Source organism: Talpa europaea (genome assembly GCF_964194135.1).
Source record: "Talpa europaea genome assembly, chromosome: 14".
Lineage (NCBI taxonomy): Eukaryota > Metazoa > Chordata > Mammalia > Eulipotyphla > Talpidae > Talpa > Talpa europaea.
This window is the reverse complement of record NC_140082.1, coordinates 42,285,912-42,302,501: the sequence shown is the minus strand read 5'-3', so window position 1 is coordinate 42,302,501 and position 16,590 is coordinate 42,285,912. Positions and strand designations below refer to the sequence as shown.

The following is a 16,590-nucleotide window of genomic DNA, read 5'->3' as shown; positions in this document are numbered from 1 at the left end:
CTCCTACTATTGTTAAAACAGGGAGAGAGGCAATGGAACCCAACCTCAGAGAAGAAAGAAATTTTGTGTTAACCATTTGAGTCAAGTTCATGAAAAGATCAAAAGGAGACACAATCTCAGCCTGACCCTAGTACAGCATATAATATCACACTTTCCTTATTGTATTGTTCATAGGGATTGTTTTGAAACTTATTTTTCGGTTCAATTGGCAAGATGCCTAAACACCTCTCCCTGTTTCAATGCTGCCACCTGGTGGATGGCACAAAATCAATCAGATGCAGTGACCCTTCTTCATTAGAGAAAAGAGTCACGTTTTATATGTTCCGTCTTATGTAAGGAGGGGGAAGGAGTAAGACTGGCAGAAGCATCAGGATTTTATCTTCAGGATTATTTTTATTTTTGACTTGAGTTTACAAAAGAAATCCAAGCATTAATGATTTCATTTTTTCCATGTTTAATGTTAAGCTTTTTACTTGAAACTGTTGAGTAAAAAAATACAGCCATAGAGGTTTAAAAAACACCATAGTCAAATGATGCATAACAGAATACACAAGACAAATCATTCCTGTGAATCCATATGTACTTTTCTTTCAGACTCCAATAGAAGCATTCTGAACATTTTTTAAAAGTGGTGGGGGGAGTACTATTTGAATGTGCCCTGGCTTTGCATGACCTTGCCTTGAAGTTTTTAGTGAGTAATTTATATGCAAATTTAAAGGTTTACTTAAAAAGCAGAAATTTACACTAAAATTAACTGACCTGATGTAAAGCTCAGAAGAAAAAAAAAATCTTAAATGCTTCAGAGATTTGACACTAAAAAGACCTGAAGCAAAAGCATGTGGAAGGAGAATACAAATAGCTCAGGATGAGGCTCTCAGCCAACTCACATTTTATAGACTTTTGAGGTTCACAGGTCAATATCTAACTAAGATGTGCGTTATTGGTGGATATCAATTTTTATGATTCATCCTCAAGAACAGAGTGTCTTTCATATTAAATGTAGTGGAAATAGGTGGAATGATGCAAACGTAATATACAGTCTTTGGAATGTAACCTTCCTGGAAATTTTTTTGTGAAAACAATTTGACAGTCATTTCACAATCTTTTTAAAGCTGCATGAAGAAAATATTAAATATGTTTTTGCAAACATTTTGACATCTCCATGCATCTTTTGAATTTTCGGTAATCCTGAGTTTTGTGACTCCTAGAATTTTTCAACAGACATTAACTTACATAAATTGTGCTTGCTATGAATGAAAGATCTTCGTAACCCTAATTGATTAAATCTGTTTTTCTCTGCTTATCTCTGTTTTTTCCTTCCACCTACTGAAGAGTTTCCAACATATGATTTTAACTGTGAATTTGGCTGGGGTTCTCACAAGACCTTCTGTCACTGGGAACATGACAACCATGTGCAACTCAAGTGGAGTGTGTTGACCAGCAAAACAGGACCAATCCAGGATCACACAGGTAACGGAGAGTTCACTGAGGCCTCATTTCTTTAGATGAAGGTGTTACTGTGGAGCGTTCCTGGGATCTGTGAGTTTAAGGAAGTTAGAAATAACTACAGAGCTTTAACGCATACTTTTATTTCCTGGAATTACTAGTTGTTTTTCCCTACTAGAGATACACTTAGGACAAGTAATAAAGAATGTTGATTAAGTGCGTCAACTGATTGACCGCCCGAAAAATAGCAAGCTGGGTAAATATATGAAAATTAGTGTTCTATAATTTGTAAACTTTTTATGGAAAATTTTAAACCTTCAAAAGTGGAAAAGAAATAGGAAAAAAGGGGCCTCCCCGGTAGCGCAGCAGGTTGCGTGCAGCACTATGAAGCTGTCCGCAGCCTCTGCAGTACATGTTCGATTCCCGGCCAGCCAGGGAGATTCCTACATGGTGCAGCAGACCTCTCCTGACTCGCCTGCTGCTCCCCTCAGCAGTGTACTCAGTAGATCTGCCTGTTCTGCTCCCCGCTCTGTCTCTGGTGAATCCTCTCACCCTCCTGTGCCTCTGGCCTGTACCCCAGCTCTTGTATAAATAAATAAAATCTTTTAAAAAAGAAAAACCTTTAAAAAAAAAAGAAATAGGAAAAAAGAACATATATGTATATATACATATATATTCTTTATATGTGTGTATATATATTCCTTATATGTGTGTATATATGTAAAATAAATAAATATTCATATATTTATATATGAATATATATTTATATGTATTTATATTTATATATTTATAAATATATATTCATATATAAATATATCCCCCAGCCTCTACCATTATCAAATTAGGTATCTTATTTTATCTCTGGATTTTTTAAAAATATTTATTTATTTATGCAAACAAGAACTGGTGTACAGGCCAGAGGTGCGGGAGGGGTGAAAGGATTCACCAGAGACAGTGGGGAGCAGAACAGGCAGACTGACTGAAATACAATGGTGAGGGGAGCAGTGGGCGAGGCAGGAGAGGTCTGCTGTGCCATGTGGGTAGCTCCCAGGCCGGGGATCAAACTCATGCTGCAGTGGCTGCGAATAGCTTCACAATGCTGTGCCTAACCCCTTGCACCACCAGGGAGGCCTCCATCTGTGGATTATTTTGAAGCAAATCCAGACGTATATTATGTCATCTCATTTATTTCACAGCTAAAGAAACAATAAGTAAACCTGATGCTTGTTCTCTCTTGACCTTTCAAGCGGAAGTAGAACCAGATGGGATGGGAGGCTTACCTTGAGGGAAGATTTTAAATCTTCTGAGCAGCTAGAAATCTCCCCCCACCCCAACTCACAACACACCCCATTCCCTTTCTATTTCTTTCTATTACTAATTAGTGAGGAGGGACTGGGTAGAGAACAGAGGGAGGGGACAGCCACTCCAGTGCACTCTATTTTTTTTTTTACTTTGCATGAATAAATTCTTTGTATAATTGGGGTATAGGCCAGAGGATTTACCAGAGACAGAGTGGGAAACAGAACAGGCAGAAATACACAGGAGTATCATGCTCAACCCTCTGTGCCACCAGTGAGGCCCTGTAACTTTATTTGCTAGTCAGTGATTAGTTTTCATCCACATTGACTGTCTGTAGATTTTTGAAAGTTGTGACAGGCACATAGGTAACCAATGTATACAGCTTGTTTGGTGAATCTTCATCCTCATTACATTTCCTGGACAACCGTACATGGATACGATAGGGGACATTCCTTATTCCCTTGGCCCAGACAGCTTTGTTGAGCCTGGTGTCAATGCGTACATCTGGAATGCCCATTTCCTTCATTGCAAATTTCCGGATCTCTTTGAGTGCTCCAGGGGCACGCTTCTTGAAGCCAATTCCATGGATGTGCTTGTGAATGTTGATCGTGTATTCTCTGGTAACTACCTCCTTGATAGCAGAATGGCCCTTCTTCTTCTTGCCACCCTTCTTTGCGGGAGCCATCCTGCCGGGCCACAACGTTGAAAGTCTATTTTTTTATTTTTAAGATTTATTTTTATTTATGTATACAAGAACTAGGGTACAGGCTAGAGGTGTAGAGGGTGAGAGAATTCACTAGAGACAGAGTGGGGAACAGAACAGGCAGATTGACCGAAGTACACTGCTGAGGGGAGCAGCGGACAAGACAAGAGAGGTCTGCTGTGCCATGCAGGTAGCTCCCTGGCCGGGGATCGAATTCATGCTGCAGTGGCTGCAGACAGCTTCATAGGTTGTATCTTAAACCCTTGCACCACCAGGGAGGCCCTCCAGCACATTCTAATCCGCTATCACACTGTTTCCTCCTGGTCACTTCATCACTCCACTTGGGAGATGGAATAAAGAACCAGCGGTGTCCTGCAAAAAGTACAAACACATACATACACCCAGCCCACAAACTTCCACCCTACTCAGTGATCCTGGCCTGCTTACGCAAGTAGTGGCTTCCCAGAAGACACCCCAGAGGAACGTTTGCTGATTCTGAGAAATCTCATTAAGCAAAGTTCCTCCCATGCTGGTGCTTTATGAGGATGGCTTGGTAGGCCAATGGATGGGCAGAGGGTACTTTGTGGCTTTCCCATTTTGTTGTTCACTTTTTTGTCCCCAGTGAACATAACTATTAAGTAAGTTGAATAGACCTCCTTCCACCATAGCTACCTCCTTGCCTAATGAGAATGACAAGGAAATTGGATAAAATTGGACTCCTTCAATTCTGAGACACTTTCAATTGAGTCTTAAGACAAGCAGTTTTAGAAAACTTAAAATACTTTGACTGTAAATGGCACTGTACATATAAATGGCATCAAATTAACCAAATGCAATTAGCTGAAATGAAGGCAGTAATGGTGGAAAAATTGATGCAAAGTGAAGCAAAATGGCTCAGTAGGATCTGACATTCAAAGGAGGTTAAAAGCTATGTTAGCCGGAGACAAAAGCTAAAAGGCTTGCAGAAGTAAAGTGCTAATTGAGAAAATGAAGACAGAGTTCCTGACCCAGAATTGTGATTAAAAAAAAAAAACCCTGAAAGGAAAAATATCAGCTCTTTATATGTTGAAGTATCAGAAAAGGAGGGCTTGTCTTGATTAACATCTGAGAAGTGTGATTCTTTCAAAAGGATTTGTCTCTTTTGTTCTCCCAGACAAACTCTCAGATTCGCTTGGCTATAATGCCAGGTCTGCCTGACTCGTGAGAGAGTCCCCCATGGCACTAGAAGCACAATCATTTACTGAGCCTGACATTTGAAAGGCAGGAACTTGTTAACATGAAAAAAAAAATCTAGATGAAAAGGGCATGCACACAAACTGACAGCAGAGAGCAGGCAGCACTCTGCAAATCGGTCATTGAGATTTTTTAAATTAACGCTAAGTAAACTATCCTGCTCCCCAGTTTTCAATTTATTTAAAGAAACCCCACTTGATTTTCAACATTTGACCTCTAACAGTGAAACTATGTACCCCCTTACAGAAGATTCCCGAAACCCAGCATCTATCCCTGGCTCATCAAACAAATATTGTTTGAGTAGGAGTAGCCCTATTACATGGTAGGTGCCACATTGGGCACGGGATATGTGGGTATAAAGGGGGGGGCCTGTTTTTGAGGTGTAGGGGCAGGAGTGGGCACAGTGCAGGATCTCTATGATCCCATGCAGACAGGGTAAAGGAGGAGTCAGAGTCCTCAGTGACTTTTCAGGCTTTTATTGAGATTTACCAGGCATACGGCAGGCAGGGATGCTGGGGGGCCAGGAGGCTGGCAGTCCTCCCAGCCCCCAGCAAATCCTCACTCTATCTGGGCTCTCTGGTGATCTCTGCTTCTGCTTCTCTGCTTCTGTCTCAGCTTCCCTGGCGTCCCCGTGACGCCGCCCTTAGAAGCCCAGTCTCAGCCCAGGTGAATCCCATCTACCCACACCCTACTCCAGGTGCCTGCCATCAAGCATGCATTCAGGACCGCAAGGATACATCATCTATCCTGATGGCGGGAGGGCAGAAAAGCCTGATTTTTTTCCTTACCCTACATGAGGTTCTTACAGTCTGACTCTGAGTGGAAAATGATGACAGTATGTTGGGTTTAGAGTGTCCAATGGCAGCAGAGAGCAACAGTGGTTAAAGATAATACAGAAGTATTCGGACAAAGCAGTCCTGCCTTAGAGATGGTCTTAATCAGGCTTGCATAAGAAATGGCATTGCACAGTTGTGCAGTTCGGGGTGCTGTGTTTTAGTGAATTGCAACTGGTGTGGTTTGTGAGTCAATTGGGTGTGTGGCATGGGCATGTGGCCTCAGTTTCTATGTGAAGAAGTGGGGTAGCCTGAAGGCAGTGAGGAGCCATTCAAAAGTTTTAAGCAGAGGAGAGACATAGGCATATTTTTGGAAGACCACAATGGCAGCAGGGTGGAGGCAAGAGAGATTTTTCAGGCAGAATTCCCCCTCTACCAGACCAGTTTTCTCCTTTCTACCATCAAATCCCTGAATGACCAGAATAAACCTCATGAATGCAATTAATGTGTTTCCTCTCTGCAGCATTTCCAGTTTTCTTCCCTGAGACTGGGGGAGGGAATAGAGGCAAGACCAGATATGTGTTTAGCTGCCCACCTTGGTGGACGGATATATTGCTCATGTCAGTGAAATACACTGCCACACAGATGGAGCAAATTGCTCATTTACCAAGTGGTAAATTCATGAGTTGAAACAAAACCCTGGGAATGACTGAGTCTGCCTGGTCATGGGGGACACCACACAAAGGCCGAGAGAATCAGACACATTGCCAGACCTGTGACTTATTTCCACCTTCCTTTTATTATTCCACATATGGGTTTTATTAAGAGTGTTTTGGGTAACCTCATATAAGCAGTCAGATGAAAGAAGCTGCCCACTGATACCTCCCCTTCCACCTGAATGCTGTTTTCACAGACAAACAGGTACAAGGACGTGCCCACATATGCACAGTGAAAAAGTATCTCACAACCACACAAGCCTCTTGGGCAGCAAACAAAACAAGTCCCTGCCCACTGAGGGCCAAACATCAGATTCACACTTACATCAGGTGAGGCTTTAGAGTAGGTGATTTCTATTTGCAGAACAAACAGTGAAACATGAGTTGTGTGTTTAGACCAGGTGGTGGCAGGAGAAAATGTTCCCACTGGGAGTAATTAAATGCAAAGCTAAGAGTAAGTCCTCCCAGCTTGGCAACTGTCTACATTGCCAAAATGGCTTGTTCTAATAAGCCTTAAAAATGCAACCTTGCTTCTCCTTGAACCAGAAGCCCACATCAAACAGAATTCAGACTCACAGTTGATCCTCAAGCTCTCAAATATATGTAAGGAATTTGAAAGTCATTAAAATTAACTAAGGAGGAATAATTGATTGGGGGGAAAGAGGATTGCCAGATTATTTGGAAAAACTGCAACTTTATTATTGTCAGGTAGTTATAGGGGCCAGAGTGTCATCAACCGGAACTCCTGCTGCTCAAATGACAAATAAAAATACATCTAAATCATTCCATTTAACATCTGTGTTCACACAGGTATTTCTGGAGCAATCTTAAAGATTCATAAAAATAATTGTACAGGTCTTCCCTGCGCTGCTATTTGCTTGCAAGGCTGCAAAGTTGACTTCAGTCAAAGCACACTCCATGTGACAATGCCTTCCAAATAAGTCACATTTAAACTAGCACTGATTTACAGCCCTCCCCCATCAAATGCCCAGAGAGGAGCCTGAGGTGCAAAGAGGTTCCCCAACAACTTCACACCATTCTCTTTCTACTGCATATTGGGAATCTTGGTGCTCAGCCAAGGAGGGACGGTTTACGCCATGGAACTTAAGAGACAAAGGAGCAGTAAATTTGGCCATTCTCCCTAACACAGTTTTTTGTCACAGCAGGAGATGGCAACTTCATCTATTCCCAAGCAGATGAAAACCAGAAAGGCAAAGTGGCACGTCTGGTGAGCCCTGTGGTGTATTCCCAGAATTCTGCCCACTGTATGACCTTCTGGTATCACATGTCTGGTTCTCATGTGGGCACGCTGAGGGTTAAACTGCGTTACCAGAAGCCAGAGGAGTACGACCAGTTGGTGTGGATGGCCATTGGACACCAGGGAGACCACTGGAAAGAAGGGCGTGTCCTGCTCCACAAATCCTTGAAACTTTATCAGGTATGACCCACTTCCCTAGGTTAGGGAAGGCAGCTGCTTCAGGGCCACTGGGTTAATACTTTGAAGGTTATGAAAATTGGAGGTGGGAATATTTAAAAAAATATATATATATATATAAGGTGTTTCTCAAGCCTAAAATATTGCTGCAGTGATGATAATCTTGGTAGTATATTTTGCAGTCTCCTAGATTATAGGAATAACACCAGTTTGTTGAGAAAAAAAGGGGAAAAATTACTTCATAATCTATTTTGGGCTCTCACTATGTAGCATTTCTTTTAATTGCTGCTGTTTCCAGTTTTAAATTTTGTATTATAAAAAGAGGGCGTGAAGAGGTTTCATGCTATCACCAGCCATTTAATATGAAATGATGAGCAAAGTGCTAATGTGAGGTCTCATGGATTTAATTTATGTGCGATAGCTTCAGCTGAACAAGCATTTGTAAACATTGCTATTTGGGACTGAACATTTAAATACTGTGAAATGATCTCATTTTGTTAGGTGATTTTTGAGGGTGAAATCGGAAAAGGAAACCTTGGTGGTATTGCAGTGGATGACATTAGTATTAATAACCACATTTCACAAGAGGACTGTGAAAGTAAGTATGAGTTGCTGAAGAAATCAATGAAGCACTTGCCCAGAACTCATTTCTTTCTATGTGATGGTCATTGTCTTGTTCATTTAGACCTAACATTTCAATGTGTCCTTAAGTACATCATATTAAATACATAGTCTGATGTACAAGACATAAAATCAAGACAGTTTACTTTTAACTACCCCATTACCCAACCTACAATAGTTCCGTTAGAATGTCTAATTAATTTCTACAAAAAAGACATAAGTAATGTGGAAGCCAGACCTCATAGCAAAGAAACTCACAGTTCACAGTCTGTATACACATGTCAAAACATTTTGATGAAAGGTAGAAAACTCAGACATCTGGATAATTCCAAATATCTAGGTATATAAACAAAGCAGCAAGCCTATGAGAATTCTGATCACCTTGAATTAAAATTACATCCCTAATGACTCTTAAAAGCCATAATTCTTTGCTTTATTACAAATAAGCAGTATCACTAACTCTAAAAATAGTTGAGATTACTAAAAAATAAATGAGATTTAGAGACTTTGTCTAATAGTTCAGAGTGTGTCTTTTATTAGGCTGATATATATGGGAAAAGTCTGACAGAGAAAACCAATTCATATTCCCTAGTTCTTGATATATAATTTTAAATAGCATCACTAATGGCAATGTAATAGCACTGTAATTAGTCTTAAGTTCCATTTGCTACACTTAAACTTTTGTTATATCTCATTATATAGTAGGATGTTAATTATAACAAAATGGAATAAGTCTGTTGGGCCAACTTAAGACAAAGGAGGCCTGTTGGCTACAGTGGGTTTTAGTCATTTCAGCAATTTACAATGCTCTTATTATACAATATATTGAATATACGTAATTCCTAAAGAGGCAATAATTTGGTAGGGTCAATTGAAGAAATTTGGATAAAAAAGAATAATGAATAAAGGTCTGTTTCTTCATACTATGTAAAGAAATCTACTTAATGCACAATAGCAAATCTTCACAGAAAATGGCAAGACTATTCAGGTGCAACTACTTTACAAATTACCCACCGCCAAGGCTGCTTAGATGTTAAAATAATATCTTTCAAGTAGTTACTCTGTGCATGTAATACTGATGCTTTCTTATTCCAAAATGAGAGTGATGATGGTAATGCTTTAGGAATGTGAGAGCAAACCCCACCAACCAAAACAAAGAAATAAATTCAGTTCAGCTCAACAAGTTTTAAGTGACATATACAATATGCTAAGCAACATCGAATATACTATAGTGACATATACTATATGTTAAGCTCCAGTTAATATATAGGTGGCTAGATGATTCCATGATCTTCTCCTGTGTCTAGACTACTTATCGGTAGTTGTTGCTATGCACTGTACTCCAAAAGTTACAAGCAAAGCTCCATAAGAACACTTTCTCTAAAAAGATGTCTAGTTATTCATTAAATATGTGTTCTCACATATTTAGCCATGGGTGCTATGAGATTATTATCTATTGTTCATGAATTAATACAATAAGCATTTATTAAGGCACCTATTTAGTCTGTACACTAAATGTGAGGGGTGCAGCAGTGAACAAAGTACTCAAAACCCCTGCCCTCTACTCAGAACTATAACGGATACCAGGACTCCATTTCTTTTAGAGACTTTTATTTTTCTTACATCACGGTTCATTTTTGTACAATATTTAATTTCTCCCCTCAGGTGTAGTCCCCATAAATCTCCCACCACCACATCACCCATGAGCCATCACCATAGTCCCTTGTGCTCTTCCCTCCCTTGTTTTGATCCCTCTCTCTTCCCCTCCCCTGCTATATGTCTCAGATCTGTGGTTTGCCTGCAAGTTTTACCTTTTTCCTGACCTTTTGTTCAATTTCCCATACCCCCCCATGAGTGAAAAATTATGGAATGCTTCATGAATTTGTGTGTCATCCTTGCGCTAACCTTCTCTGTATCATTCCAATTTTAGTATATTGTGCTGCCAAAGCAAACTTCAGAACATCAAAGACTTTTTTTTTATGAGACACAAGATATGGTCTCTTGCCTCAAAGACCTGACATACTACTTGAGAAACCAAACTAACACTTACCAAATTAGGAAGCAATTACCAACAAAAGCAGAGGATAGTTGCACATGTATACCCACTTCTGTTTACTGTTTTCACCAGATTTTCCCCACTCTCCAGACACCAAAATCATTTCTATCCTGCCTTCTCTTCTAAAACAACACCCTCTGCTTACAGCAATGCTACCTGAATTTAGATGTGAAACCAATTTCACAGCCATTTAGCATTGCCTCTCTGTTGCTCTGCAGTTAGGTGAGGTTTTTACTAAAACCTGTAAAGGAAACTCTGTGTGTGTGCATGTGTGTAGGGGCTTAGGTTGTTTATGTATATTGTATTTTCTAGGCAGTTTAAATATCTCTTTCAATTTTGTTTGACTTTTCAGAGCCAGCAGACTTGGATAAAATGAAGCAGGAAAATAAAATTGAAACAGGTAAATTTATTTTGCTGACCAATTTTTTTTTAATTTACTGTTACTTTCATTATGTGTGCAAATAAACTTTCTGAAACCTTAGTACACTGGTGTATAAAGCAATTCCAGAAGTAAATGTTAATGCCCCTGGTAGAATGGATTAGATTTTTGCCAGCATTCCTTCTAAGCCTCCCTTTGAGAACCACAGTGACAGGTCCAGCTTGTGGAAGCGGTTGACCCTGGGGAAATATGCTAGCACTGATGTTCCTACCTGAGTTGGGAGAAGGAGTTGGAGGTGGTAAGGTGAAATATTCTCCCTCTGTAACTATGCAAATGGGAAACTAGTGAAGACTGACTCAAAAACTACCATAATTTTCATATGGCAATTAGAAACCAGTCAAAATTCTTGTGTCTGGTTGATCTCCAGAGATGAGCCTACTTTCTGTGATTATCTGTTATAATTGAGTCATCTGTTCCCAGCCTCCTTTGGGGGAACCCTAGCTTCGTGTTAGTGGTCATCTGATGATGATGTCGATGTTGATGATAACAAGGTTTTATTGCGGAGCTAGTATGTTCCGAGAACTTTATATTCATTTAATCTGTTCAGCCCCTCTCTGAGTAATATTTATTCCCATTTTACAGATGAGGAGACAAACTCAGAGCAGACTTGCCTTAAGTTTCATTGATGCTCAGGTTGTAGCCCTGAACTTTAGACTGACTCACTTGAAAATGTGTGTTTCCATTGAACACAGATTTGTAATCAAATGTAAGATATTTGATCAGAGTTAGGCCTTGCTTGATGTTATTTTATTCTCAAAATTTTCTGTGCCTCTTGGCTAGCAGTTGTGGGTTATTGTATCTTGCCCCAACATTACTCACAGCTACTGCCAACAGTTCTATATCCTGCCTATCAACATCAGCAACTGTTTCCCTTAGAAATTTGGTCCTGCTATTGCCAAATTTGAACTTCATGGAGACCAATAAATATGACCCTATCCTATGTGGTTAATATTAACACAGGGCTCATATAGCTTAGTTATTAGTCCATATTGAGATGTAAAGTGTATTTGAGATTGTTTAAAAACAATCTTTTATCAAGGGAGAAAATATTACTATGCCCCCATGACTTGTTTGTCCCTGTTTAGGAACTTGCATCTCGTATTTTTAGTTTTCTTTGATTGGAATCTTTGCTGATCAGAACACCATTGAGTAAGCAATCATACACGTGGTGCATTAACATTTTGGTCTTGTTTCTAGACTCACAGCTCCCATGTTAATACTTCCTCATGTTCCACTCTAAAGAAAACATTTCCCTAGTGACTGAACTGCAGAACAGTATGACTGTCTCCAGTGACTTTAGACAAGGACTGCAAAGATGCTTATTATTAAATGTGTTCTGTTCAGCACAAGAGAGAGTTTCTAGATTTAAGCCATAAGTCATATTACATGTCAGCGGCAAGCATTCCCTAGTTCTAAAAGATCTCTCCTTCTTGAGTCAAATCAGCTTAGACTTGCGAAGAAAACACATTTGACTTAAAGATGTTACATGGAACATGTTTGTAGAACAACAAATTTGTGTGGACCATGCCCACACAGAGACACCACATTAAAGGGCAGTTGGGGAAGGCTTCCTCAGGCCTGGTTTTGGGGTCAGGCAAATGCACAGGGCAGTGGAGAGATCCCCCAACTAAACAAATGTATGACTAAGCATTTTGCAAAATTTAATCACCACATTTCTGACCAAAGACTAAAAACACAGATTACAATTGAGCACAGATGGTGGTGGGCTTCATGAAATCTGAATTAGATTAGAACTAACCCTCACTATTTACCCCAAATCAGTTATTTCCATGTGCTAAGATTTCTGTCCGAATCACAGCATGTACTCCCCCATTATCTGCCTTCCTACCTCGAAACTAATAAGGAGTGAAATGTAAAATTGGTATTTTTCAGCGATGGTTGGGTCGAGCCCCATTGGAGAGTAAATAGTCTCCTAGAAGAGCAAAGACAAAACTGGAGTGTGGGGGGCCTCCCCGGTGGCGCAGCGGTTGAGCGCTGGGTTGCGAAACTGCCTGCAGCCTCTGCAGCCGGTTCGATCCCCGGCTGCTCCCCGGCCACCGGAGGAGGGTCCCACATGGTGAGCAGACCTCTCCTGCCGCCCGCTGCTCCCCTCAGCAGTGTACTTCGGTCCTTCTGCCTGCTCTGCTCCCCGCTCTGGCTCTGGTGAATTCTCTCACCCTCCCGCGCCTCTGACTGTACCCAGTGCATGTATAAGCCAACCAAACAAACAAACAAATAACAAATAAATAAATAAATAAGACATGCCTCTAGGAAATTAAAAAAAAAAAATAAAAGCCAATTTGAAAAAAAAAAAAAAAACTGGAGTGTGGGATTTACTTCTTTTCTTTCTTTTCTCTCTTTCTCTATCACTGGTATGTTGTCAGTGCTTATGAGCCACTTTTGGTTTCTCCATAGGGAGCACTCCAGGATATGAGGGTGCAGGAGAAGGTGATGAGAACATCTCCAGGAAACCAGGCAACGTGTTGAAGACCTTGGATCCCATTCTCATTACCATCATTGCCATGAGCGCGCTGGGGGTCCTCTTGGGTGCTGTCTGTGGGGTCGTGCTGTACTGTGCCTGTTGGCACAACGGGATGTCAGAAAGAAACTTATCTGCCCTGGAGAACTATAACTTTGAGCTTGTGGATGGTGTGAAGTTGAAAAAAGACAAACTGAATACACAGAATACTTATTCGGAGGCGTGAAGGCAGGCAAGGGTGAAGCAACCAGTCAGAAGGTTGATGCGGAAGGACCTACATTGAGTGAGCGTGCTGGGAAACTGTTGATCTTTCACTGTACAGGCTGGAAGTGCGTTGATGACGCTGAACCAGGCTTTTCTCAGGAGCTTCGATGAGTATGGCCGACAGACATGAACAAGTTAGCTGTGTTAACGATCGGAATCATGTACAGTCAGCTTTTATCTGTTGGTTTAATTTGAATAATCAAATGCTGGTGTTGAGACCAAGTATGATTGACTGAATAATTCATTTCAAATTCCCTGTCCCCTTCTTTCTCTCTCCTCTCCCTTTTATGGATACTTTTTGGAAACTGCAAAATCCAAGATGCTGGCACCATGTGTATTCAGTGGGGCCCTTTTGATGGACATGCTACCTGTAACCCAGTGCCCAGAATATAGTAGAATAAGCGCATTTCAGTGGACTCCTGAAGCTGTACTTGTGTATAACTGCCCTGTCTTACATAGGCAAAGAGGGATTAGGATGTTTTATTTTAAAGTACTGTGTATTCAGTACCAATTTAGTGTGTCAGCTCTGTTTACAAAGCAATACCGTCAAATTTTCTTGATGTTTTCCAGTGTTGTACTAAACCTCGTGCTTGTGAACTCCATACAGAAAACTGTGCCATCGCCGAACACTGCTGGCAACTGGGTGTGCTGCCGACAACCGCAAGAAAACTCCTTGGCACTGGCTAGTCTATGTCCTCTCAAGTGCCTTTTTGTTTGTACTGGTTCTCATTGTGTTACATTAACAACCCGCTCTGTTTCTTGCTGGTGAAAGCCCTACTCTTTAATCAAACCCTGGTGGCCCACTGACTAAGAAGAAAGTATATTTTAGTGTGAGACGTCAGCCCTAGGGAAGGCAAGGGCTCCGAAGATTTGCAATGTGGCTTAATTGTTCTGCTTTTTCTGTAGTTCAATTTCATGTCTCTTGACCCTTTTGTATAAAGCTGCAATATTCTCTCTTATTGTTCTTTCATATGGAATGTATTTTCAGATGTAAACTTTCTCTCCTATTCTGTCTTTTTCCTCTCTTAGGATTTAAGCATTTGCCATTGTCCAGAAAAGAAACTCGCAGCTTTAACCTGCTGGTAATGGCAAACAATTTTACTAGACTTTATGTTTAAAAATAAATAAATAAGGGAAATTCCTAACTTTGCCCTCCAAAGTCTAACTTTGGTTTTCTTGTTAACTGGTTAAAGTGACAGTATCCTTTTTCCTTCAATCATTTGTATGTCTACTCCAATCAAAATCATCTTTGATAGAAATGTTTGCATTTAACAGATATAGTAATAAGTTGAGGGAAGAAATACTACTAATTGGCTTCCATGTGAGACCCCAAAAAACTAAAAAATTCTTCAAACATCCAAAACCATGAAATTTTTACATGCAAATATACAAAATGAGAACCTTCTTGTTTAGGGATTGACTCAGACAAAATAAGTGGTAGAAAGAACAGTTTATCTAAGAAACAGCGTAAATCCTGGTGCCTGGAGAGGAAGTGTTTTAAGATAAGAGGGTTAGAGGAGCTAGTAAAGTCAAAACAGATATTTTTAAAAATCTATTCAGCCGCAACCCTGGGGGTAAAAAAGAAAGATTTGAATGAATGTTTCTAGAAACTTCGTATGATTCAGAAAGAAAAAAACTGCCTTGGGGCTGGCAAGACCTAAGCCTCTAAAAACACAGGGAAGTAACTCTTTTAGCAGGCAGCTTGTGAGTTAACCCAAAGAAACTTTGGTTGTTTTTCTGTGTATTTGTGCCATGCCATGTTGTACATAAGAACTTTTAGATCTTCCGCCCTTCCTGCTCTGCGAGAGGTCTCACTCAGATACATTTGTGGGAGTCACATTTGCATCATGGACTGGACAGTCCATTCATCTTGGTTTAATTGGATTGAGAATTCCTTTTGTTTCCAGGAAAGTATTGATCACCAATGAAAGAAGAGTAGATTTTTGTCCTCAGAGACATTCATCAGATGTTATAATCACACCAGGACAAAAGCACTAAGTAAGACTTTTTTTAAGGCAACAGACTTACAGTTGTCCTCAGCCAAGGAAAAATGATACTGAAACTTTAAATTTTAAAGTATCTTGCACTGATAAATATATTTAAAAATTATATGTTTATAAAGTTATTAATTTGTAAAGGCAGTGTTACAAAATGTTCAGTTTATATTGTTTTAGATTGTTTCATAATTTTAAAGGTGAAAAATAACATATTTTTTCTTTATTGAAATCTATAAAACTTTCTGTAGTAAAATGTTTTCATTTTACTGGTATATTATTGCTTCATGTTTTGTACCATCATAAAATTTTGTGCAAATTTTTTTACAGAAATTTTTATTTTCTATGACAATATGACACTTGTAAATTGTTGTTTCAAAATGAACAGCGAAGCCTTAACTTTAAATGACATTTGTATTCTCAGACACTGAGTAGCATAAAAACCACGTAGAACTGAATTGTAACTTAAATTCCAAACTATGACTACTACATTCCAAAGAAACAGTTGAATTAAACATTTTCATAAAATATTCCAAAACTGATGGCTTTTATTACATTAACTTTGTTATTGTTAAAGAAATTGGTATTATTCCAGTATTGAATAATTTTCAAGGTTTTGAAGTTCTTTTTTAAAAATAATAAAGAGAGGGCCTCCCTGGTGGTGCAGGGATTAAGTCTCAGTGCTATCAAGCTATCGCCATACGGTGAGGCATGAGTTCGATCCACAGCCAGGAAATTTACCCAAGTGGCACAGCAGACCTCTCCTGTCTTTCCCGCTGCTCCCCTCAGCAGTGTATTTCAGTAGATCTGCATGTTCTGCTCCCAACTCTGTCTCCAGTGAATCCTCTCAAATCCCCTGCCCCTCTGGCCTACACCCCAGTTGTATGTATAAATAAATAAATAAAATCTTTAAGAAATAATAATAATACAGAGAGAAGATTAAGAAGACATTTCCTGAAAGTAGAATAGGAACCCAAATTGGACTCTGTCAAGTGAAGGAATATAGCATTTGACTTTATAAATGAAAAATTTCAATTCCAAATCTTGTGTCAAATGTTCTATATTCTCCTTGATGAAGTTTTTTTAGTGAATCCACATTTTTAATGAAATTTTAGTAAGTTTTGTAATTGCA

General features: G+C 39.7%; 2 protein-coding genes across 7 annotated transcripts in view; one reads left to right on the top strand and one right to left on the bottom strand.

The window, feature by feature from the left end:
* The window catches only part of NRP1 (neuropilin 1), a gene marked incomplete at both ends in the record, with an annotated part of 134,189 nt that extends 120,763 nt beyond the window's left edge, over window positions 1–13,426 (top strand). For 2 of the 6 annotated variants that reach the window (XM_084253493.1, XM_084253495.1), the window contains 5 exons: window positions 1,333–1,470; window positions 7,337–7,608; window positions 8,107–8,203; window positions 10,635–10,682; window positions 13,137–13,426. In XM_084253493.1, the coding sequence (XP_084109619.1) occupies window positions 1,333–1,470; window positions 7,337–7,608; window positions 8,107–8,203; window positions 10,635–10,682; window positions 13,137–13,426 (845 nt within the window). Of the gene's footprint in view, window positions 1–1,332; window positions 1,471–7,333; window positions 7,609–8,106; window positions 8,204–10,634; window positions 10,683–13,136 lie in introns of all 6 variants that reach the window. The other 4 variants (XM_084253498.1, XM_084253494.1, XM_084253497.1 and 1 more) reach the window with 2 other exon arrangements.
* LOC311183846 (large ribosomal subunit protein eL31-like) lies at window positions 3,053–3,433 on the bottom strand (the record flags this gene model as incomplete). Its single annotated transcript, XM_084253492.1, has 1 exon — window positions 3,053–3,433. Exon 1 carries the CDS (start codon window positions 3,428–3,430, stop codon window positions 3,053–3,055), a length of 378 nt encoding a protein of 125 aa, XP_084109618.1. The 5' UTR covers window positions 3,431–3,433.
* Window positions 13,427–16,590: the final 3,164 nt, after the last annotated feature.